The 24,958-nt window shown below is 40.7% G+C and overlaps 3 protein-coding genes across 4 annotated transcripts; 2 read left to right on the forward strand and 1 right to left on the reverse strand.

Moving 5' to 3' along the window:
* Positions 1-319: 319 nt before the first annotated feature.
* On the forward strand, positions 320-14,094 carry LOC104771766 (uncharacterized). Of its 2 annotated transcripts, XM_087504329.1 has the most exons (6): positions 8,737-11,207; positions 11,302-11,595; positions 11,678-11,957; positions 12,455-12,996; positions 13,078-13,183; positions 13,268-14,094. In XM_087504329.1, the coding sequence occupies exons 3-6, from the start codon at positions 11,820-11,822 to the stop codon at positions 13,349-13,351; spliced, it is 870 nt and encodes a 289-aa protein (XP_087360455.1). In that variant the 5' UTR covers positions 8,737-11,207; positions 11,302-11,595; positions 11,678-11,819; the 3' UTR covers positions 13,352-14,094. The 2 variants fall into 2 exon arrangements, with proteins under 2 accessions (XP_087360454.1, XP_087360455.1); XM_087504328.1 differs by lacking the exons at positions 11,678-11,957; positions 12,455-12,996; positions 13,078-13,183; positions 13,268-14,094 and adding exons at positions 320-409; positions 4,158-4,257; positions 4,354-4,577 and having other exon boundaries at positions 4,680-11,207; positions 11,302-11,482.
* On the forward strand, positions 13,388-13,978 carry LOC147919766 (uncharacterized). Its single transcript, XM_087504097.1, has one exon. It carries the CDS (start codon positions 13,388-13,390, stop codon positions 13,976-13,978), a length of 591 nt encoding a protein of 196 aa, XP_087360223.1.
* An 87-nt stretch (positions 14,095-14,181) lies between the features above and the next one.
* Positions 14,182-16,636, reverse strand: LOC104772855 (uncharacterized). Its single transcript, XM_087504098.1, has 6 exons — positions 16,288-16,636; positions 15,644-16,155; positions 15,315-15,536; positions 14,691-15,197; positions 14,429-14,605; positions 14,182-14,193 (listed from the first exon to the last, which is right to left on the reverse strand). The coding sequence occupies exons 1-6, from the start codon at positions 16,634-16,636 to the stop codon at positions 14,182-14,184; spliced, it is 1,779 nt and encodes a 592-aa protein (XP_087360224.1).
* Between the last annotated feature and the right edge of the window lie 8,322 nt (positions 16,637-24,958).

A 24,958-nucleotide genomic window follows, 5' to 3' on the forward strand; every position in this document is an offset into this window, starting at 1 on the left:
TTAGATTTAGGATCAGTTTGTTAAGGATCGGAAAGGTACGTTCGATGGTCGGAAAATCATTTGGTCCGGCCGTGTACCGTGTACGGTCAAGATGGACGGCTATGGTACGGCCAAGTAAGCTGCTTAAGGGGATAAATCGCCCTACCTTGTGGATAAGGACGGCCCTTTGGCTGTGTCCGGTCGTGATTGGTCCGTGCCATGAAGCTTATCCATCCGCCCATGCTTATCCGATCATTGTTCTTATCTTATCCATCCGCCCAAGCTTATCCTGTCCCAAAACGACCCTATATAAACCCCCTACCCACGTCCCTCATTCTTCATCCAACACCCAAAAACCTCTAGAGCCCCCTAGGAGCATTAGCCCGCGAAGGAAGCTCTTGGAGAACCTTTAGCCGCCCGCCTTAGCTTTGTGAGTATGGTCGCGTGTGATAGCACGCGAATAGGTTTTTAGTTTATTATTTTATTATTATAATATTTGTTTATTTTATTACTTATTTTTAGTTAAGTTATTTAATTATTTACTCATTTATTTAATTATATAATTAGCTTGAGGTTAGGTAGTATTACTTAGGATTATTTAGTAGTATTCCTATAGTGATAGGAGTATTATTCTTGGGTTATTATTATTGATTGCTTGCATTATTGTTATGCTGCTTGAGTGATTATTTGTTATAGCGGCGCGATAGTATAGCCGTGATGATGGACGGTTAGTCGCATTACCGTTATGCCGTCCGATTGCTTGCTTGCATATTAGTTACTATAGTTTAGGTAACTAGGATTAGCCAAATCATGAGGATCCCGCCGTCTGCTGTGCGTTGCGTGTAACTCTGCAACGTGATGGCTTACGAAGGTTTCAGAGCGGGTCATGCCCGGCCGGACGCTACATGACGATGTAGTATGAAGGAATGTATCTTTTTTAGACTTTGTGTCTAGGGGTGGGAGACATTGCCTTGGGAGATCATGGATTCGTAGATGGTCATACTAGGATTATTAAGAGTCTAGCTAGTAGTATTTATTTATTGTTCTTTTGCTTGTTGTTTAACGCTGCCTTATTGCGTTATTTATATTGCTTGTGTTTGGGGAATTGGGGTTAAGGTATACTAATATTAGAGATCCCGGACTCACTGAATAATCTTAGATTACTCATGATGCTACCGTATTTGTTATTGCAAGTGACCAGTAGAGGGTTGTTTTAGAGGGAAGCTGGACGTTAGGAAAGCCAGTGTAGGTTTTCTGCCTTTTTGTAAAATATGTTTTCAAGTATATGTATGAATAATTTTTTGGGGATTAGCTCCGATCAAATAAAACATACGTCTTTTGGTAATCTGTTTATGCTGTATCTGATATATTATGTATAATAAAGATGTTTTATATTTGGAGTTGGCTCTTAATGATTATGGTCTAGTCCGGACCGTCCAAACATTCACTCATGGTAAGGGTTGGCAAGCCTGGACCCATGTTCGAGTGGGATGGCCTCGCGGTATGGATGACTAGGGAGACTGAATTCGTTTCGGTAGCCTCGGTTGTCCGTCTGCGAGTGTCATCACGTAGCATCTTTGGTCGTCCTATATATAGAACGGTTTGGGGGTGTTACAGTTACTGTGGCTCATCGTAGGAGCCATCACGCTGTTTCTGCTCTTTTAGCTATGCCTTCCTCGATTCTCCAGGAAGTCTGCGTCTCACGCGCCGCTAGAAGCACTCCTTACGCGATGATTAGAGAGAGGAAGAGGAAGAAGAGATAAAGAAGTAGATATATGGTTAACAGAAAACCGAGAATTTTAGAGGGGGTTATTGGTTCTATGATTTTAATGGATTTGGAAATCCAGACAAAAATCATGTGTTATTCAATCATTGAATTTAAAATACTTATCAAAATGATGTGTTATTGGTTCCATGATTTACAAATACTTGTTAAAATCCCATGTTATTCATTCAATGATTTGTTTTTGGATTTCAAAATCCACATTATGTTTTAAATGGATTTGAATGGATTTGAAAGTGTAAAATAGAAGGATTCAAATCCAAGGATAAAACATGTTATTTCAAAATCCATGTATTTTGATTTCTAGAATTTACAATTCCATATGGATTTATAAATTACCTCTCCAATAACACCCCCTTATATTAAAATTAATAATTAATTAGATAACCGAGGTAAAAACTGGAATTTTGATTTTGTTAAAAAATCGTGGGTATGAAAATAACAACATTAATTGTTTTTGGTTTTAAATGACATGTTTTTATTATTGGTGTATTTTTATTCTAATCCAAAAGCATTGGGTATTAAACGTTCAAATAAAAATAATTTTGGGTTTTTTTTGGCATTTTTCTCAAAGAAAATATCCTAAAGTAACATTTTTCTCAAATCGTGTATAACAACTCATTATCTAGATTATTACATATAAGATATTAGATTTTTTTCCCACAAATTGAAAATATATTGACTTTAAGGAAAATCATTACAAAGAGTATCAAGGAGCCAAATGTGCAACACTGTTACATTATTTCTTTGTAAAAGTAAAGGTAGCATGATGCAATTTTGATGCCCAAAATATTATTTCTTGTAGAAGATTTGGTAGTGAGGCGTTCAAGTGTAACCCATTAGCCATTTTGATTAAAGTCTCACAATGACCCTCAAAAACAATAGATGTATATCCTCTGATCCAAGCCTGTTGTATAGCTACCAAGAGTCCTTTAGTTTCCGCCTCTAGTGGGGATCCTGCATAATTTATTCTACCACTCCCTACATAAGTGGATCACCTTGATGGTTTCTAAAGATCCATCCGCATGTTGCTTGTCAGTATGATTGTCATAACCTGCATCAAAGTTGCACTTCAGAGTCGGATGTATTGGGGTTGGGGCTGACCAAGAGTTTGCATTCATGTTTGAGATGAGATTCAGAATTGGTCATTTAGGTGTCAAAGTAGTGATCCATTCTTTAGTTTCAGAATTTTCCATTAAAACAGTCTTTGTTGCACTTTCACGAAAGTTATTAAAAATCAGGTTGTTTATGGCCTTCCAAACTCGTCATAACAGCCAAAAAGGTAAGAGGGAATCAAAGGTATTTGTGTGTTGTGTTGAAAGGGTTATGATTTCCTCAGCATCAGAGGATAGTTGGTTTAAATTTAATAGAGTTGTGTTTGATAACCTCCATACCATTTGAGCGAAAGGACATGTAAAGAGAGCATCTTGTATTGTTTCATCTGTTTTGTGACATCTTGGACATATATAATCAATGATCATACCCCTTATGTGTAGCCTATTTGTTGTCGGTAGAGATCTTGAGACAATACGCCAGAAAAAATGTTTAATCATTGGTAGAATCCGCAGTTTCCAAATCTTATTCTTGAGTTCCACAGAGACATGAGGTAAATCAGGTACCAAACCAAGGTCAAATGGATAATGAGTTAAAAACCAATATCTAGATTTTACATTGTAGTCACCGGAACAAATATAGTTCCAAATTAGTTTATCTTATTTTTCTACTAGATAGAGTTTTGGAGAAGCTCCTGCTCTGCTTGTGGTACCATTGTGGAAATTTTATGAATGTCCCATGAACGAACATTACCATGTTTGGAGATTAGATTATTAGCATATTTTCCTCTATCTCTATCACATGGCATTCTACTGTCTTCTTTTTTTTTTTTTTTTGCCTTTAAACACTTTTTGAAAATTTTTGTCTATCTATTTAATGAACCAAATATATATCTATAGTTTTTCATTCCACCATGTTTTCTTTTTAAAAAAAAAATTTGTCAACTTCATTCCGCCATGTTTCATAACGAGATTTGTTAATTTTCTGAAAATTGGTTTTAATTTGGTGAAAATAGACCAGATTGACACAAAATTGAAAAAATATTGCTAGATTGACACCCTCCCTTAGAGCAAAACTAGATTGACACAATGTTATGTTTAAATTACCAAAAGGAAAACTAAAACTGAAATAGGAAATAAAAAATATCAAATTAAATACTAAATAAAATCTAATAATACAAAAAAACATAAAAACAAAACCCGACCCTCAATTATTTTTTTCCTTTGTTACCACCGAGAACTTGTTTCTTCCGCCGGCAAAGAAACAGTTTTACAGTCAAGATAAAAAAAATTCGGCCACTTTGGATGATTGATTTTCGGATTCGGTGGTTGTTGATATTCAGATTCGGTGGGTGGTTGATTCTAGGGAGTAGTTGGCTCTCGTTTTCCGCCGGCGAAATAAGAACCGTTTTCGGTTCCTGTTGCGTTCGATTTTGTCCAGCGGTAAGTTTTGTGTTTTTTTCTTTATAGAATCGATTACTCAGTTGATTGCAATTGTAGATTAACCTTGATTTTTTTTTGGGTCTTGCTATTCAATAGTTTTGGTTTCCACTTCAAGCTCGTTTTTTGAAGTCTGATTTGATTTTGTCGTGGAACCAATAGCTTTGGTCGGTGGTTCTTCATAAATCCAGCGATTTTGCACTGTAATCACCAGTGTTCTCTGCTCCAGCCAGATACAGACGCCGGCGGTGAGTTGGATCGTTTATCCCGGCGGCGAACCAAGAACCGTAGTGGCTTCGGTGGTGGCTGAAAAATCTGCGGCGGTGAGTTTTTAATTGAATTATTAGAATAATTAACAGAATTATTACTTGCAATTATCGATTAACTCTGTTTTTGTTTTTGTTTTGGGTCTTGATCTTTAATAGCTTTGGTGGATCCTCAAAAGCATTGGTGGGAAGGATTAGGCTTCTTGTTTTGGGACTTGATCCTCAATAGCTTCATAAATCCGGTTAGTCTTTAAGATTACATTTTTCTGGAATCATCCCTGTTTTTATTTTCGGTCTTTAGTTATTGAAGAATTTGGTCTCGAATTTTATGTATTTTTGTGTCGATTTGTTGATTTTTGATATATTGCTTATCGGATTCTCTTTCACACCTATTACCTTCTTGATTTGAATTTTTTTTTTGGATTAGAAGTATAATCAGTTTGTGAAGAAACAGTTTGTGAAGTTTGTCAATCCGATACAGTTTGTGAAAGAGAATCTGTATCGGATTTCACTGTATACAAATTCTCTTTCACAAACTGTATCGGATTGGCAAACTGTATCAAATCCGATACAGAGAATCCTTTTAAAACTGTATCGGATTTGTCCTTCAAGATACTACTAACCTGTATCGGATTCTCTTTCACACCTATTACCTAAATGAGAGATTTGTTTCATCGATGCTTTGAAGTATTTGTTTCAATTACAATTTTGTGTTATCTCACATGTTTGCTACAGCTATTCAATCAAGTATTTATCATCTTGTTTGCTACATTTTCTTATCATTTGATTCTGATGCAGGAGAAGGTTCTGAAACCTAATCCATTCTAGCTTACAAGTTATTTCTAGATATTTTCCTGTTTTCTCTTTCTATTAGGATTCTAGTAACTTTACTTATTTTCTGGGAATTTCCTATTCTATGTTTTAGCTTTCTCTATATAAAGAACCTTAGGTGATATGTTTTAGACACAATATTATTATCATTCTTAGCAATCAAAGTTTTAGAGTTTATCTCTTTATCTTTCTGGTGGATTCCAGAGCTTTCTATCAAGATCAACGCTTGTGATCTTGATTTTCAATCTAGAGTTAACGCTTGTTAACCTAGTTCATTCCGACTGCGTCAAGTGGTATCAGAGCAGGTCTTCTCCTACTCTTTTTGAAGCTTTATCGGCCATGGGTGATCAACCATCAACCAAAGCAGATATTGAGGCTTTGGGAGCTTTGCTGACAGCGTTGACTAATCAAGTTGCGGCTTTACCCCAACAGATTGCTAACGCAATGCAAGGAGGAGGAGAACGAAGGGAACCAAATCCAAACCAACAGGTTGGAAACAATCCGGTCATTGAGGAACCAGCCCGAGTCCAGCAAGGTGGAAACAACCGCCAGCAAGGTGTAAAAAATAGACAACAAGGCAGGCAAAATCGTGTTGTTGTTGTTGACAATTCCAGCTCGGAGGAGGACTTGGAAGAAGAAGATGAAGAACAAGGGAATCGAAACAATCATGATTACCGAGTGAAAGCAGATATTCCATTGTTCTATGGGACTATGGGAGTAGAGGAATTTCTGGACTGGCAAATTGATGTTGATCGGTTCTTTGATGTTATGGGTGTCCCGGAGATTAAGCAAGTCAAGATGGTGACAATCAGATTGAAGAAGACTGCTGCTGTATGGTGGGATAAACTAGTTCTCCAAAGACAAAAACAGAGGAAGGGTCCAGTTAGAACATGGCATCGAATGAAACAACTGATGATGGAGCGTTTCTTACCGGAAGATTACGAACAGATTCTCTACAAGATGTACATTGATTGTGTTCAAGGAAACAGATCAGTGACAGATTATACGGCTGAATTCTTACGTTTCTCTGAACGTAATGACTTGAATGAATCAGAAAATCAGAAGGTGGCTAGATACATCAGTGGTTTAAAGGGGTCTATTCAAGGAAAGATAGGGTTACAGACTGTATGGACGGTGCAAGAAGCCTCAAGTCTAGCTTTGAAAGCAGAATTGATGGAGAAATCATCTCGGGGATTCTCAACCTTCAGGAAGCCCTTGGTTCAGAACAGTTTCGAACCAACTGGAGAGAGAGACAAGGATTCAAACACGGGCAACAAAGGAGCTAACAGGGATCCAAACACTAGCAACAAAGGAGCTGGAAGTTCTAACAATGGTCCTAATAAAGCTCATCAAAATAAAACACCAATCCAAAAGCAGAGTAACACTTATGCGAGACCATCCATCGACAAGTGTTTCCGTTGTCAAGGACAAGGTCACAAATCAAATGTTTGTCCGAGTAGGAGGACTACAGCTTTAATGGAAGAGGAGGATGACGACTTCGCAGGGAATGAGGAGTATGAGGGGGTCGAGTTTGCTGAAGAGGAATCTGAAGAGAGGATAAGTATTGTACTCCAGCGACTCTTGCTATCATCCAAAGAAGAGGGACAACACAAGAATCTGTTTAGAACGCAATGTTCTATTCAAAACAAATTGTGCAACGTGATTGTCGATAACGGTAGTTCTGAGAATTTAGTTTCTCAAAAGCTGGTGGAATATTTGAAGCTACCCACAACTCGTCATGCAAAGCCGTATGGTCTTGGTTGGGTCAAGAAAGGCTCCCAAGTGAGGGTTAGCGAGACTTGCAAGATTCCCTTATCTATAGGAAAACACTACAAAGAAGAGATAATTTGTGATGTTCTTGACATGGATGTTGGTCATATTCTCCTTGGGCGTCCCTGGCAGAATGATAACGACATCACGTATCGAGGACGAGACAACGTGATCATGTTTACGTGGGGAACTCATAAAATTGCTATGGCTCCTGTTCAGGATTTTGGTAACAAAGCGAAGGAAAAGAAGTCAAGTTTCTTGATCTTAACGGAGAGCGACAAAGAGCTTGATGAAGCTGTTAAAGAGACAAATTGTTTCTATCCAGTGGTGGTCAAAGGGTTGATGAGTGCTATAACAGAAGAAACTACAACTCCACAGGAAGTGTTAGAGATTCTAGAAGACTTCAAGGAGTTGACTGCAGATGAGCTACCTAATGATCTACCTCCTATGCGTGATATTCAGCATCACATTGACTTGATTCCGGGTTCGAGTCTACCAAATCTTCCCCACTATCGATTGAGTCCTAAGGAAAACGAAATTGTAAGGGAACAGATTGAAGATTTGTTAAGGAAAGGGTTAATCCGTGAGAGCATGAGCCCTTGTGCTGTACCGGTTCTTCTCGTTCCAAAGAAGGGTAACCAGTGGCGAATGTGTGTTGATTCTAGGGCCATCAACAAGATAACAATCAAATATCGATTTCCTATCCCTCGATTGGAAGACATGCTTGATGAGCTGAACGGATCAAAGGTGTTTTCAAAAATCGATCTTCGAAGTGGGTACCATCAAATTCGAATCAGGCCTGGAGATGAATGGAAGACTGCTTTTAAGAGCAAAGATGGATTATACGAGTGGTTGGTGATGCCTTTCGGGTTGTCAAATGCTCCTAGTACTTTCATGAGACTAATGAACCAAATTCTCCGTCCTTTCATTGGGTCATTTGTGGTGGTTTACTTCGATGATATTCTGATCTATAGCAAAACTAAGGATGATCATTTGGAGCATTTAAAACAGGTTTTGCAGGTTCTACAAGAAAACCAGTTGTACATCAACTTAAAGAAGTGTAAATTCAGTGCCAATAAGCTGTTATTTCTGGGTTTTGTCATTGGTGAAGAAGGAATTCAAGTTGATGACGCCAAGGTGAGTGCCATAAAGGATTGGCCTGTCCCTAAATCAGTAACTGAGGTATGAAGTTTTTATGGTCTAGCTACTTTCTATAGAAGATTTGTGAGAGACTTCAGTACCATTACAGCGCCTATTACTGAATGTTTGAAGAAAAGGAAGTTTCAATGGGGTCCAGATCAAGACAAGAGTTTTGCATTAATTAAGGAGAAGCTTTGTACTGCTCCAGTATTAGCATTGCCGGATTTTGATAAAGTGTTTCAGGTAGAGTGTGATGCAAGTGGCGTGGAAATAGGGGCTGTACTGTCACAAGAGAAGCGACTTGTAGCTTTCTTTAGTGAAAAAATAAGTGAAGCACGTAAGAAATGGAGTACTTATGATCAGGAGTTCTATGCTGTGTTTCGAGCCCTAAGACAATGGGAGCAGTATCTGGTTCAACGTGAGTTTGTTCTTTTCACGGACCATCAAGCTCTCAAGTTCCTTCACAGCCAGAAGATGGTCAATAAGATGCATGCTCGTTGGGTAACTTACAGAAGTTCCCATTTATCATCCAGCACAAACCGGGAACGCTTAATAAGGTTGTGGATGCCTTAAGTAGAAGGGCTTCTCTACTCACTACTTTAGCACAGGAGGTTGTCGGTTTCGAGTTTTTGAGGGAGTTGTATGGACAAGATGTTGAGTTCCAGGAACTATGGATCAAGTGCAGTCAGCAGCATCCTTCGGCAGATTTTCATATCCGAGAAGGTTACCTCTTTAAAGGAGATAGGCTATGCATTCCATGTTCTTCCTTACGGGAGAAGTTGATTCGAGAATTGCATGGAGGAGGCCTTAGTGGTCATTTGGGACGGGATAAGACTATTGCAAGCTTGGAGGAAAGGTACTATTGGCCGCATCTTCGGAGAGACGCTGGAGCTATTGTTCGAAGGTGTTATATATGTCAGGTTTCAAAGGGTCAAGCTCAGAATACAGGTCTTTACATGCTGTTATCTGTTCCTGAAGACATCTGGCAGGATCTATCCATGGAGTTTGTGTTGGGATTACCAAGAACACAACGAGGTGTGGATTCTGTGTTTGTTGTTGTTGACAGGTTCTCTAAAATGACACACTTTATTGCTTGTAGGAAGACTGCAGACGCAAGCAACATAGCCAAATTGTTCTTCCGTGAAGTTGTACGTCTCCATGGGGTTCCTAAATCCATAGTTTCAAACAGAGATACCAAGTTTCTAAGTCACTTCTGGATAACATTATGGAGGATGTTTGGAACAAGTTTAAAACAAAGCTCTACAGCTCATCCCCAGAGTGATGGACAAACCGAGGTGACAAAGAGGACGCTGGGTAACATGATCAGAAGTGTATGTGGTGATAAACCGAAGCAGTGGGATTTAGCTCTACCACAGGTTGAATTCGCTTACAATAGTGCTGTACATTCCGCAACAGGGAAATCACCATTCTCTTTGGTGTATACCTCTGTCCCGAAGCATGTGGTCGATTTAGTTCCATTGCCAAAAGCTCCCGGAGTTAGTGCATCAGCTGAGGCTTTGGCTGAAGACATTTTGGAAACTAAAGAAGCAGTCCGAGCTAGATTGGAAGCAGTTGGACAAAAGAATAAAAGAGCAGCAGATAAACACCGACGGCTCAAGGTTTTCAAAGAAGGAGATGAAGTGATGGTGTTTCTCAGGAAAGAAAGGTTTCCCATTGGTACTTATCGCAAGCTTCAGCCTCGCAAGTATGGTCCATTCAAGATTCTGCAGAAGCTCAATGACAATGCTTATGTGGTGGATCTTCCAGACAACATGAACATCTCTCATACGTTTAATGTGGCTGACATCTATGAGTATCATGGGGATGGTGTTCTTTATCCAAATGAGAACTCAGGGTCGAGTTCTTTGGAGGTGGAGGAGACTGATGCAGGAGAAGGTTCTGAAACCTAATCCATTCTAGCTTACAAGTTATTTCTAGATATTTTCCTGTTTTCTCTTTCTATTAGGATTCTAGTAACTTTACTTATTTTCTGGGAATTGCCTATTCTATGTTTTAGCTTTCTCTATATAAAGAACCTTAGGTGATATGTTTTAGACACAATATTATTATCATTCTTATCAATCAAAGTTTTAGAGTTCTCTTTATCTTTCTGGTGGATTCCAGAGCTTTCTATCAAGATCAACGCTTGTGATCTTGATTTTCAATCTAGAGTTAACGCTTGTTAACCTAGTTCATTCCGACTGCGTCAGATTCTTTCTTTTTTTGTATGATAAACTGAAGGAATCATCTCTTGAAGTGTTTATAAAGTTTGCTGAATTGGAATACACATGGGCTGCGCAGAGAGTTCATTTTATATTCACACATCAGCTGAGAATCAACAACATTCATGAGGTTTGGTCTTTGATCGATGATAGGCCTATTAGATTTTCTTTAAATGAGTTTGCGGAGATAACAAGCTTAAATTGTGATGCATTTGACCCTTTAGACAACTTTGATGTTGATCACCATGATTTCTGGAAAGAAATGAAAATACCAACAACCCTTGATGGTCCTATGTGGAGTGAGTTGGTAAAGGTGATTGATTTTAACAAAACATGGGATTTTGATAAGAGGATGATGGTTGGTAGGTTATGTATGTTGTCAGTATGCGTACATGTAATTCATCATACATCTAGAATCCCGTTGGCGACCGCTAAGAGAGTTTTAGATCCAGTTGCTTTTGAAAAACATCCATGGGGTCGGGTGGCTTTTAGTAGTCTAGTGAATTCTGTTAAGATGGTTGACTATGACAGAGATTCGTACACCATACACGGCTATGTTCATGCTATGTTGATTTTGCTGTATGAGAGTGTTACTGGAATTAGAGAAAGTTATGGGTTTAGAAGGACATAATCGAGTGGTGTTCCACTTCTTGATTGGCGATCATCACGAAAACGTATCAACTTCACAGACTTCATCAAAAAAGAGAAGGATTTGCACGGACAGGTTAGTAGTTTGTTACTCTTTTTTTTAAAAACTATTTTTTGACATGAACAAATAATTTGTGTGAATTTAAACTTACTTTATTCATTGCTTGTAGGTTCGTGTTAGGCATATGATTCATGTTTCAGAGGAAGACATGTATCCTCTATGGTCTGACTCAGATGAGCATACGGATCCACACCTAGACGAGCTAATTAAAGATCTCATTCATAACCGTTTGTCTCTAGATGCTTGGAGTTGTGGCAAGACAGTTGGTATAAGTTCAAAAAAGAAGAAAAGAAGTGTTAAAGCTGATAAGGTGAATGACAACAGAGGGTGCAATCCTAAGAAAAAAAGATGGACAGATAGTGATCCTAAATGTGAACAAGGAGAAAATGTAACCAACATGGAGGTAAGGTTTCGTTTTCCTTTACCGTAATTGATTAACATTTTTTGTCTTCTCTATTATGATATTAATGAAAATGTTATTGTAGGATGGTAAGGATGACAAGTCAATTTCTTTGGACATTTGGACGGCGATTGAGAAAATGACTGAGACTATTTCTGACTTGGGCAAAACACTCAACAGTCAAATAGATGCTTTGGAGAGTAAATTTGAAACATTCGTTGTAAAAAATGACGGTGTTCAAAGAGGAAATGGGTGAGATGATTAAAGCATTGGAGAAAGAAAGAATAGAGCCAAAAGACGCTGATGTACGGAATGATTCCACTTCGCACACCATTAACGATGATGAGGGAACAAGTAAAGCACCTGTAAGTTACATTTTCCTTTACTTCTCATGTTCTGTTGTTGTCTAAAAACTTCTCATGTTCTATTTTTAAAAAAGCTTACCACGTCGTTTTATTCTTTTACTTCTCATTTTCTGTTTTGTTAAAACTTCTCATGTTCTGTTTTTTTAAAACCTTATCATTTTTTTTTTACATGTTCTGTTCTTTTAAAGCTTCTCATGTTCTGAATTTTTAAAACTTCTCATGTTCTGTTTTTTTAAAGCTTCTCATGTTCTGAATTTTTAAAACTTCTCATGTTCTGTTTTTTTTAAACTTCTCATGTTCTGTTTTTTTTTATTTCTCATGTTCTGTTTGTTAAAGCTTATCATGTTTCATTACTTCCCATGTTCTTTTTTTTTTTTGTTTTAAACTTATACGCTTCTCATCTTAATATCAAACCTCTCATGTTCTGTTTTTTTTTCTTAAACATATCCTTTCTCAATTTTCTTACCTCCTTCTTTGAATGTTCTGTTTGGTTGCAGTCATGGATTGTTGAGATGAAGCAGACATCACAAGATGAATTTCCAGTTCAAAGGGTGGTGAGGAAGGTTTACACTATAAAGAATAAGAAGAAAGAAGAAGATGAGATATCAGAGAAACTTCCTCTCTTTGAAAAGAAGGAATCTGTGAAGGTTGAGAAGAAGGAAACTTCCAAGAAAAAGAAGATAACTGGTCTTGCTTCTGACGATGTTGAGGATATTACTACCCAAGTTCAGAAAGCTAAATTGAAAATAGCTTCCAGTTCTGAAGATACATGGTCCAACAAGGAGGATCAGTTGGTACATAAAAAACTTGAGGTGACACTAAACCACCTTGGAGAGGCTTTGACGAAGTTGGATGGACCTGGACCTTCGAAGACTTCTAGACGTGTGCCCCAGTTGGCAGAATCGCAGAAGTATCCTTACCTTGGTAACTCGACAGTCAAGCAGATCATTACAGAGGGTGATAATGTGTTAGGCGATCATCTTGAGCCTGCAGATGATGAGAAACATCAGAGACTTTTGGATTTTCTCAGCCTTGATAAGTATACATCAACAACTCTGAATAGTTTATAAAAGTTACTATCATTATCTATATATGTACTAACTCTTTCTTATATTCATAGGGAAGAGCCACTTAGCACCAGCAACGCAGCTGTGAGATTCTATTGGAAAATTATGACTCCAAGGAAACATTGGCCAAGCTTTGACTATGGATGGTTGACAGACCATGTAAGTTTATTTTTGATAATTTAGTATAGGCGTTTATTCAATACTATATTTTCGCTTATTCTAGTTTTTATTTTTTGAATGTAGCACATGGGTTGTGCAATGGCTATGTTCCGGCGAAGATATATGCGTGAGCCTTGTCCGTATCATAAACAACGCATAGCTTTGTGACACCAAGATCTAATCACTACATGGAAGAATGACTACATGCAGTTTGATATGGGGCCTAAGAATTTTGTGTTTCGGGATTTCTATGTGAAACACGTTTTTGGTGAATATCCTAAGTCAGCTACGAACAAGAAGTGGTGGATTGATGTGGATAACTTATACACTGGTCTTTTTGTCAATGAGAACCATTGGGTGGCTTTGGATATTGACTTGCGGGGTAAGAAGATTCACATCTATGATAGCATTTCAACCATGGTGAGTGATGATCAAATGGCCATTGACTGTTTGCCTTTAAGGCGAATGATTCCAGCGATGTTAAGTAACATGATTCCTGAGACGATCTGTAAGAAGAGTAGAGCAATGTTGGAATTGAGAAGGGTGAAGAAAAATGTTCCTCGGAATGAAAATCCAGGTGATTGTGGTGTGTATGCTCTTAAGTACATTGAATGTTTAGCTCTTCGGAAAACATTTGATGGGATTTGCGATGAGAACATGTTGGCTCTTCGGATTAAGCTTGCAGCGGAATTATACGACGAAGTCAGAGAATTAGCCATACCAGCTAATATGACTGATTCATATCCTCGAGCTAAAGCTATTATCATCCCTTCCTTAGTTGATGAGTCCTTGTAGACTATTTTGTTTCATTGCCTTACGTTTTGTAATAACATTATCATTGTAGACTATTCTTCTTTTGCATGTGAATTTGAACGTGAATGATGATAATATAACTTGTAGACTATTTCTCTTATTTTTCCCATGAGTAAAGCATATACTCATTTTAAATTTTAAATTGTTACAAACAAAAGAAGTGGAGAATATAAAAGAACTTTGAACTAAAAAGAGTTCTATGTCAATGAAAGCATCGTCATTTTCAACAAAAATATAAAGAGAACTTGGGAAGATAACAAAAACTAGGAAATTATAGAGTACATGTCTTGCGATTATGTCCTACTTGGTTGTAATTACCACATGTGTATTGTTTTCCTGGCTTCTTCTTTTCCATTGCAATTTCCAATGCCGATTTGATTCTTGAATTCTTTGGTCTACCTGGTTGTTGTTTGGAATCGGTGGTCTACATACCTTCGTTATCACATGTCCAGGAACAGATTTATCAAGCTCCCTTGGCATGATGGCATTCTCGTAGGAAGCGTGAATGTAGTGTTTCCGATAATAAGGATGACTCATTGAAATGCGAGAAATGTTTCTGAATTCACCGGCCACAATTGCATGTGCACAAGGGAGTTTCTCCAAGTCAAACTTGCGACACGTACACTTTTTATCTTTCAAATTGACAACATGCAGAGATGTTCCACTTGCTAAGAAAGGATGAAAACGAACAGACCTGGAGAATTTTCTCTACACCACGAGTCAAGTCTGTTGTCATCTTCAATGCATCAGTCCTTCTATCTGAAAACCACCTAGTCATCATGGACCTTATTTCTTCCAATAGTTGTACAATAGGAAATCTCCTATCATGTGACATGACCTTATTCATTGATTCTGCAATGTTGCTTGTAAGCAAAGTTGTACCTATCACCTGGGAAATGTACACGAGGTACTCATGTAGTGTTGGATTCATGGCTTCTATCTGATCAAATGTGGTTTGAAAGTTGATCAGTCTAAAAGCATTTGCCGCCTTTTTAACCAAAGCAAATTCTGCTCGACCTTTAAACCGAACCAAAATATTCTTGTACATATGGTATGTGCATATTCCCCTACTAGACTTCGGATAAACCTTTTTAATAGCTTTCCCAATTGATTTGTGCCTATCAGAAATAATGGAAAGGCTTTCATCATCAGGTATCACACAGCTGAGTTGCTTGAAAAGGCATTCCCATGATTCATCATTCTATGTATCAACCACGGCGAAAGCAATAGGAAAAATCTGAAAATTGCCATCTTGAGCTGTTGCTGTCAATAGTGTCCCTAAGTATTTTCCTTGTAAAAAAGTACCATCCACAACAACCACTTTCCTCAAAAACGGAAATCCATGTATGCTTGCACCAAATGCTAGAAAACAGTACTTAAATCTTTTAGCTTCATTAACATCGAGCTGTGTAAAAGTTCCAGGATTTGCCCTTTTTATCATATACAAATATGTAGGAAGCTGCTCATAACCACTCTCTGGACTACCCCTGACCAACTCGCGAGCATGCCTTAACGTTTGATATGCTTTCCAATAATCCATCTATCATCAACAAATATTTTTTTTCATTGTTGTGAAAAAAAAAACAGAATAATGCTAATGCTAAACAAAATAATCGAAATAATGCTAACTAAATGGAAAAATTATACCTTGATTCGAAAGCATTTATTTAACGCTTCAGCAACATGCATTGGCAGTACTTTGGGACCAACTCCACCAACAAAGTCTTTGTACAACTCTCCTACAATATGATGATCTGCTTGTCGGGCACGTGTAGAGCACTCTGTTACAGAACATGTATATGCTGAAATAAACACACGCACCTCAAACTTTGGAAAGTGATTTAATGTTGCAGCTCTTACCCTCCACTTGCATCCTTTAACCCAACACTTGACAATCAATAGTGTTGGTCTCGATTTGTAAACAAAATAATCAAACCTTTGTACCAAGGTTAGTATCTTCAACCGTGTTTCTAGGTGCTCCTTTGTATCATAGATTTGCCCAACAGCCAAATTCACAGAAGACAAGTCTACTTTTGAGACGTCAACAGGTTCCTTATTTTCTTCAATATAAAAAGATGAACTCCTTTTCTTCATTGGCAATTTATGATCCTCTTCTTCTGGTGGAATTCCATACAAGGTAAACTTCTCATCTTCAGAATCTGTTCCGTCAGAATCATCACAATAATCAAATCTACTATCATCTTCATCCATCTCTTCTTCATTTGTGTTGCTGGCCATATCAAGATACTCTTCTCCAACCTGATCATTTTCATCTCTTCCTCGTTTCGTACCTTTGTGATTCAAATCAGTCTGTATTTTCTTCTTCACTTCAACACAAAGTCGACCTGTAACCCTTTCCAATTGTCCCAGAAAAGTGTGCAACTGACGAGAATTATCAATAATAACTGGTGGTGTATCACCGGGTAAATTCTGCAATAACCTCTTCGAGATCTTGTAACTCAAGACAACATCAAATACCTTGTTATCCAGCCTATAATCCTCATATACCATTCCAATGCAATCATCAAATCTGCTTTGATCATTACATTGTAGAATTTGTGAACCCCTTTCATTATCAACAACAAACAACCATTTGTTGTTGTCAAAGATCCAATTACCACAAAGAATCACCTGCTTCATATTCTCTTGGTTGTGTAACGATCACTCTTAAACGTGAAGGAAGGGATGAAAAAAAAACCACCTTAAAAGGAAAATAATAGAGAAGTCGATTATGAACCCCAAAAGGAAAGAAAGCATGATTAAATCCACATTGGAGAGGAGGAAGAAGGAATTTATGGAAAAATAAGATGAACCCAAAAGAGAAAAAAATTTCAGTCGATATAGGGGGAGGGGAGGCACGATACAAATGAGAAAAAATAAGGTAAACCCTAGATTCTCGCCATATATGGCAACTGCTACAAAATTATGTCGCTTAACTTAAAAAAAAAATATGTCACAAAAGGCACTAATAAATCTGTCATTACCCTGAAAAAAAACCTGTTATAAAAAAATCTGTTATCAAACTCGAAATAATAGATTTGTCATTACAGATAACAAATTTGCTGTCACTATATCAACAAAAAACAAATCTGTTATCATTGTATTTATATATAATAAATCTGTTATCAAGCAGCAGATTTTTTAGTAGGAAAAAAAAAACTGTCATAACATAAGAAAATCTACCATAACGTACATTGTGCATGTGGGTCAATATAGCAATTTTAAAAAGACTTTCGAAAATCTGTTATCAAACAACATATTTTCCTTCAATCCAAAAATCAGTCATAACTTTAAAATAATCTATCACCACTAGATGTCAAACTAGCAATTATTTTTACGTTTATAAATCTATCGCAATGTGACAGATTTTTTAAGTGAAAAATAAAACTGTTACAACAATCATAAAAAAACTGCCACAAAATTCTAAGAAATTTGACTAAAACAATGAAAATCTGTCATGACTTTATAAATAAGTCTGTCGCGTTACAAAAATCTGCTGTTCATAAAAAATTTGTCGTTACACACTTCAAATATATCTGCCATAGAAAACAAATCTGCCGTCAAACTCTGCAAATTAATCTGCCATCTAAAATAAGTCTATCAAAAAAAAACTGCCATCGACAATAAATCTGCCACTTACAAATTAATCTGCCATTATTTGTATGGCAGACTTTTATAAAAAAAAAAAAAAAAAAAAAAAAACGAAATTGCAGGAATTTTTAACCAAGGGTGATGTGATCGCAGGACGCGACCTCGGCCAAGAAGACCAAGACGCGCCGGATGCGACCAGGGCAACCTCTTCAGACGCGGCCAAGGCTCCAACAATCCTTCCCGGAGCCACCACACGTTCCAAGAGCTCAGCAAAGGTGGCCAAGCAGCAGCTCAACCTATTTGTCCGAACTTTCATCCAACTTCAGCCATCCCATGAAGACTCCGAAGGCTCAGTCCGCTTAGTCTTCACTCTTACCCAAGGGTGAAGACGATTAAGTCGTTAAGCAAGGAAGTGTACTCTATTTCCTCACTCCGGGTTTGTCCCAATGGGTTTACCGGAGAAGGATTTAACGAGGCATGGAGCTAAACGCAAAACGCCTAGAGGCTAAGTTGCTTCACGTGCAAGGCCAAGGCGGTTATCTCTCTTTCCCTCTATTTTTGGTTTAATTTTGAACTTGAGAATATTCTCTTTTGATCCTTATGAACGTTGGAGAGTGTTTGTAGCTAAGTGTGTTAGTCAAAAGGTGGCGATGTGTTCTCTTTGTAAAAGGGACACGTCAAAAGGACGATGTGTGGATCAAGATGAATCCGCGTGTCCTTAAGCTCCTATCTAGACCTAGCCCTTGTTCCTTCTTTAGACTTGTATGAAATTAAAACTTTTCTTCAAGAGAGATTCTTGAAACTTATCTCACTCTTCTCTTTCTTCAATCCGGGATTGAATCTTGAGAAAATCCTAACAAGCCTCGAACCGGGTTCGGCCTTGTTAGAGACCGTATCAAGAGGAGAGCCAAACCTCTTGTGTCGTCTCTCGATCCATTTGTATTTCTCCCTCACTTCGTTTTCCCATTTTTTCCCCTTCGCAACCTCGAGTCCTCTTTCATAAGTTCTCAAGTTCTCCACTAAATCATTTCAACTCGTCTCCACCATCGTTCCATCGCAACCGCTCTCTCGCTCGTTCCGCATCCGTACCATCCGATCGTTCCGTCCGTGGCTCCTCGACGTATCTCCCTAACGGCCCGTTTGAATTCCTTCAAACTCTGTTTCCCTCGCTTGATTCTTTCCTAGATCCGAAGCCTAGGACCTTTGCCGAGGAAAGTTCTTCCGTTTAAAAGTTGGCCGAGAGCTCAAGCCACGACCGTACCGCAACCGTAACGTGACCGCGTCTCCGGGTCACATCAGCTTGGTATCAGAGCTTCAAAGCTCCTACGAGGTTGTTTCTTTCCAGAACTCTCTTATTTCCAGAGCTTTGAGTTTTTAATAGCAAAGTTTGCGTCTTTTAGTTCCATAGGACTCGTTGTTTGTTTGGTTTAAATTGGTGTATGTTTGGGGTTGTTCTTCGTTTTACTAGGTTGTTAGATTGCGAGTTTGTTCTTCGTGTTCATATCTCTATTCGTTCTTGTTCTTGTGAGACTACTTTTAGATCGATAAAGTTAGGAGCGTGTTCTTGTTTACGTGTTTTTTTTCCGGCCATAAAGTAGTCTTGTCGTCTTGCACTTTTACTTATACTTTTGCTTTATTTGTTTTAGTCATAGGTTTGAATGTGTCATAGCTGTTTTCAATCATTGTTGGTGAAACAAAGTTTTGTGTGGTCCTCTTGAACGAGTTAGACTCACGTGTGTTTACTTTTGTGATTATTCTTTTTGCAAGGTTTAAATTCAAAGTTTCACCGCAAAGCCGCACCACGTCACCAACGACCAGTCCGTACGATGGCCGAAGAAGTTCCACCAGCGCCTCTAGAGATTGGCGTCACCCTCGTCGCATTACGCACCGGTCTAGAGCAACTTGCCAACCGTCTCCCGCTAGGCAACCATGACGAGAGCCGGCGAGCGATCAATCCGATGAGGACTTTGAACCGAGGCCTAGACGATGACACGCTATGATGATCAAGACGATGAAGCTCCAAGATGCCACGAGCCGAACCACAAGATGATTCCACCCACGTTCGCGGGCAAGTCAGACCCCGAGGCCTATCTTGAATGGGAGAACCGTATGGATCACTTATACTCGTGTCATGCCTATCCGGAGCTGCGAAAGGTCCAATACGCGGTGGCACAATTCACTGATCACGCTCTTACCTGGTGGGATCGACTCGAGGCTGAGAAACGATGCAACCGCGACTGACCTATCACTGTTTAGGAGTTCTTGAAAGCGGAAATGCGAAGGCGCTACTTGCCTCCATACCATCACCGCGAGCTCCAGAAGAAGTTTCAGCGACTTACGCAAGGCACACGAAACGTGGAGGAGTATTACGAAGAGTTTGAACACTTGCGCAACTGATTGCAAGTCGATGACTCCGAAGAATCACTCATGGCTCAGTTCTTGGATGGATTGCAAGAACGCATTGTGCGCAAGGTCGAGCGCCAACCCTATCTTTCCTTTGAAGAGTTTTTGCATCTCTCGGTGCAAATTGAGACTCAAATCAAGAAGAAGAGCGCCTCTGCGCCTCGTGGCCGAACTCAAGGAGTTACGAATTGGACTCCTAACGCATCGCCATCGAACCGATTGCTAGAGAAGCCAAAGGCGACTATTGCGGACTCGAGATTTAAACCAAGGGAGCCGGCCACCAATGAGCGCCAAGATCCGCGACGCAACACCACCGACGTCCGGAGCCGTGACATTATGTGTTTCAAGTGTCAAGGGAGAGGCCACTACGCTCGTGACTGTCCGAACGCACGGACGATGATACTGACCGAGGCCAGCGAGATCGAGTCCGACGATGAGGCCACTGAGGTGAATGTGCGAGGAGAAGCCGAGCTGGAAGAAGCTATTGCGGAGCCCCAGGTTGGAGAACTGCTAATGATACGCTGCATCTTGAACGCCAGCGTAGCGACTGACGACGCCAACCAACACGACAACATCTTCCACATGAGATGCACTGTAAGTGGTCGCGTTTGTGGCTTGATAATAGACGGAGGTTCTTGCACTAACGTGGCAAGTTCCAGTCTTGTCAAGAAACTTTCTCTTGAAACCACAAACCACCCCCGTCCTTACCGCTTGAGATGGTTAAATGATAAGACCGTGATCCATGTAAAGGAACATGTCACGGTCCCAATCAGTGTCAGCCCATATAAGGATCAAGTCCTATGTGATGTAGTGCCAATGCAAGCTAGCCACCTCCTATTGGGGCGTCCATGGCAGTTTGATAAACGCACCACGCATTGCGGACACTCTAACCAATACTTTTTCGTTCATGATAACAAACGTATTTGCTTGAAACCCTTGAGCCCCACGCAAGTTCATGAAATGCAAGACAAGTTGTCTAAAGATTCGAACGACAAAAAGAATTTCCTATGTCAGTATGGTGATGTTAGAAAGTCCCTTAAGGACTCAGCCCAAGTGTTATTGATGGTATTTCGAGATGTGTTGCTTTCAGGTCTCGAAGGTTCACTAGATGCCTTACCGGAGGTGATCCGCGACGTCCTCAAACGCTACGCCGACATGTTCCCGGAGGAGCTTCCAGAAGGCTTACCACCGATCAGAGGCATTGAGCACCAGATTGACCTCATTCCAGGCGCATAGCTTCCCAACCGACCAGCCTACCGTGTCAACCCCGAAGAGGCGAAGGAGCTTGAACGACAAGTCAAGTAGCTCATGGCGCAAGGCTACGTTCGAGAGAGCTTGAGCCCGTGTGCCGTTCCAGTGCTCCTAGTCCCGAAGAAAGATGGATCATGGAGAATGTGCGTTGACTGTCGAGCCGTCAACAACATCACCATCAAATACCGCCACCCCATCCCACGCCTCGATGACATGCTAGACGAGCTTAGTGGCGCCAGCATCTTCTCGAAGATCAACTTGAAGAGCGGCTACCATCAAGTTCGTATGAAAGAGGGCGACGAGTGGAAGACGGCCTTCAAAACAAAACAGGGTTTGTACGAATGGCTGGTAATGCCAATCGGTCTTTCTAACGCCCCCTCTATTTTTATGCGTCTTATGAATCATGTGTTAAGGTCGTTTATTAACAAGTTCGTAGTTGTTTACTTTGATGACATACTTGTCTATAGTTCGAACTTATCCGAGCATGTTGAGCATTTGAATTCGGTGTTGTTTACTCTCCGCGAAGAGCAACTCTACGCAAACTTGAAAAAGTGCGTGTTCGCTGCTGATCAGTTGGTCTTCCTAGGCTTTGTTGTTTCCTCGCAGGGTCTTAAGGTGGACGAGGAGAAGGTTCGCGCGATCGAGGAATGGCCTACACCAACGAACATCACTCAAATCCGATCGTTCCACGGCCTAGCGAGTTTCTACCAGCGGTTCGTGAAAGACTTCAGCACCGTGGCTGCGCCTCTTACCTCGGTGATCAAGAAGAACAGCGAGTTCCACTGGGTCGAGGAACAAGACAAGGCGTTCGCTGAACTTAAGAAACGTCTCACTAACGCACCATTGCTTACCCTGCCCAACTTCAACAAAACTTTTGAAGTTGAGTGCGATGCATCGGGAGTCGGGGTCGGAGCTGTCTTGACTCAAGGAGGCAAACCGGTGGCATATTTTAGTGAGAAGCTTAGTGGAGCTACGCTTAACTACCCTACGTATGACAAGGAGTTATACGCCCTCGTTTGTGCCATGGAGGTTTGGCAACACTATCTATTGGCAAGAGAGTTCGTGATTCATACTGATCACGAAACTCTAAAGCATCTCCGCGGTCAGACAAACCTCAAGAGACGTCATGCGAAGTGGTTGGAGTTCATTGAGTCGTTCCCCTACATCATTAAATACAATAAAGGCAAGGAGAACGTAGTCGCCGACGCCTTATCAAGGCGGCACGCACTGATCACCACAATGGACACACGAGTGTTGGGTTTTGAAAGCATCAAGGATGCCTATGCGGGAGATGCTGAATTTGGAGATTGCTTCCAGAACCATGGGAAGGGAATCTACACCGAGTTCTACCTTCACGAGGGGTTCCTGTTCAGAGGTCGACGGCTGTGCATACCAAATGGATCTATCCGGGAGTTGCTTGTTCGAGAAGCTCATAGTGGAGGTTTAGCGGGCATTTTGGCATCACCAAGACCTTGGCCGTGCTCAAGGAGCATTTTTCCTGGCCAAAGATGCAAAGTATGGTGGAGAAGCACGTCGGCCGTTGCACTGTTTGTCGCACCTCCAAGTCGACAACTCACCCGCATGGCCTTTACATGCCCTTGCCCGTGTCCACCGCGCCATGGATCGATCCCTCCATGGATTTCATCCTCGGCCTACCCCTTTTGGTGCATAGAGATAGTATCATGGTGGTTGTTGATAGGTTCTCGAAGATGGCTCACTTCATCCCATGCCACAAGAACAATGATGCTGTGCAATTGGCGAATTTTTTCTTTAGTCAGGCCATAAGGCTTCATGGCGTTCCGCGGACCATCATATCCGATCGGGATCCCAAGTTTCTTGGCCACTTCTGGCGCACTATTTGGCAATAGCTCGGGACGAAGCTCCTCTACTCCACCGCGGCTCACCCTCAGACCGACGGCCAAACGGAGGTCGTCAACAGATCAATAGGCGCCTTACTCCGCACAGCTATCGCAAGCAATAAAGACTCCTGGCTCGAGTGCATCCCGATCATCGAGTTCGCGTACAATCAAGCGGTGCATTCGGCCACGAAAAGGTCTCTGTTCGAGGTCGCATACGGGTTCAAGCCATTGACGCCACTAGATCTCCTCCCTATACCACCAAACAAAGCCGAGAATCAAGACGGAGCTGCGAGAGCCGAAATGGTCAAGGCATTACACGAGGAGGTTCAAGCCAATATAGAACGAAGGAACAAGCTGTACGCGCTCTTTCTCAACTGGGGACATAAACCGATGTTGTTCAAGCCTGGTGATTGGGTCTGGTTACACTTAAGGCCGGAGAGGTTCCAGCAAAAACGCAAGGACAAGCTCAGCCCGCGAGGAGACGGCCCATTCCGAGTCATCGAGAGGATCAACGACAACGCCTACCGACTCGAGCTTCCAGGTGAGTTTGGTACGTCTACCTCTTTAATGTCACTGACCTCGTTCCGTTTGATGTAGGTGAAGACGAAGATGTTTTGGGGACAAAACCTTTTCAAGGGGGAGGGAATGATGTGATCGCAGGACGCGACCTCGGCCAAGAAGACCAAGACACGCCAGAGGCGACCAGGGCAACCTCTTTAGACGCGGCCAAAGCTCCAACAATCCTTCCCGGAGCCACCACACGTTTCAAGAGCTCAGCAAAGGCGGCCAAGCAGCGGCTCAACCTATTTGTCCGAACTTTCGTCCAACTTCAGCCATCCCATGAAGACTCCGAAGGCTCAGTCTGCTTAGTCTTCACTCTTACCCAAGAGTGAAGACGATCAAGTCGTTAAGCAAGGAAGTGTACTCTTTTTCCTCACTCCAGGTTTGTCCCAATGGGTTTACCGGAGAAGGTTTTAACGAGGCATGGAGCTAAACGAAAAATGCCTAAAGGCTAAGTTTCTTCACGCGCAAGGCCAAGGCGGTTATCTCTCTTTCCCTCTATTTTTGGTTTAATTTTGAACTTGAGAATATTCTCTTTTGATCCTTATGAACGTTGGAGAGTGTTTGTGGCTAAGCGTGTTAGTCAAAAGGTGGCGATGTGTTCTCTTTGTAAAAGGGACACGTCAAAAGGACGATGTGCGGATCAAGATGAATCCGCGTGTCCTTAAGCTCCTATCTAGACCTAGCCCTTGTTCCTTCTTTAGACTTGTATGAAATTAAAACTTTTCTTCAAGAGACATTCTTGAAACTTGTCTCACTCTTCTCTTTCTTCAATCCGGGATTGAACCTTGAGAAAATCCTAACAAGCCTCGAACCGGGTTCGGCCTTGTTAGAGACCGTATCAAGAGGAGAGCCAAACCTCTTGTGTCGTCTCTCGATCCATTCGTATTTCCCCCTCACTTCGTTTTCCAATTTTTCCCCTTCGCAACCTCGAGTCCTCTTTCATAAGTTCTCGAGTTCTCCACTAAATCATTTCAACTCGTCTCCACCATCGTTCCATCGCAACCGCTCGCTCGCTCGTTCTGCATCAGTACCATCCGATCGTTCCGTCCGTGGCTCCTCGATGTATCTCCCTAACGTCCCGTTTGAATTCCTTCAAACTCTGTTTTCCTCGCTTGATTCTTTCCTAGATCTGAAGCCCAGGACCTTTGCCGAGGAAAGTTCTTCCGTTTGAAAGTTGGCCAAGAGCTCAAGCGGCGACCGTACCGTAACCGAACGTGACCGTGTCTCCGAGTCACATCAAAGGGTAATATTGACTTTTTCTAACAAAACAAAAAAGGGTATTTTCGGTATGAAA

The sequence above is a fragment of the Camelina sativa genome, chromosome 20, assembly GCF_030686135.1.
Source record: "Camelina sativa cultivar CO46 ecotype springtype chromosome 20, ASM3068613v1".
NCBI lineage: Eukaryota > Viridiplantae > Streptophyta > Magnoliopsida > Brassicales > Brassicaceae > Camelina > Camelina sativa.

What these genes read in the sequence shown, in the direction of transcription:
- LOC104771766 (XM_087504328.1), top strand. Translation starts at nt 5,691, where the DNA reads ATGGGTGATCAACCATCAACCAAAGCAGATATTGAGGCTTTGGGAGCT.
- LOC147919766 (XM_087504097.1), top strand. Translation starts at nt 13,388, where the DNA reads ATGCAGTTTGATATGGGGCCTAAGAATTTTGTGTTTCGGGATTTCTAT.
- LOC104772855 (XM_087504098.1), bottom strand. Translation starts at nt 16,636, where the DNA reads ATGAAGCAGGTGATTCTTTGTGGTAATTGGATCTTTGACAACAACAAA. An exon ending in GACTGATTTGAATCACAAAG is followed by an intron (nt 16,156 to 16,287) that starts GTACGAAACGAG and finishes CTGACGGAACAG; the next exon opens with ATTCTGAAGATGAGAAGTTT. An exon ending in TTCCGTTTTTGAGGAAAGTG is followed by an intron (nt 15,198 to 15,314) that starts GTTGTTGTGGAT and finishes GTTGATACATAG; the next exon opens with AATGATGAATCATGGGAATG.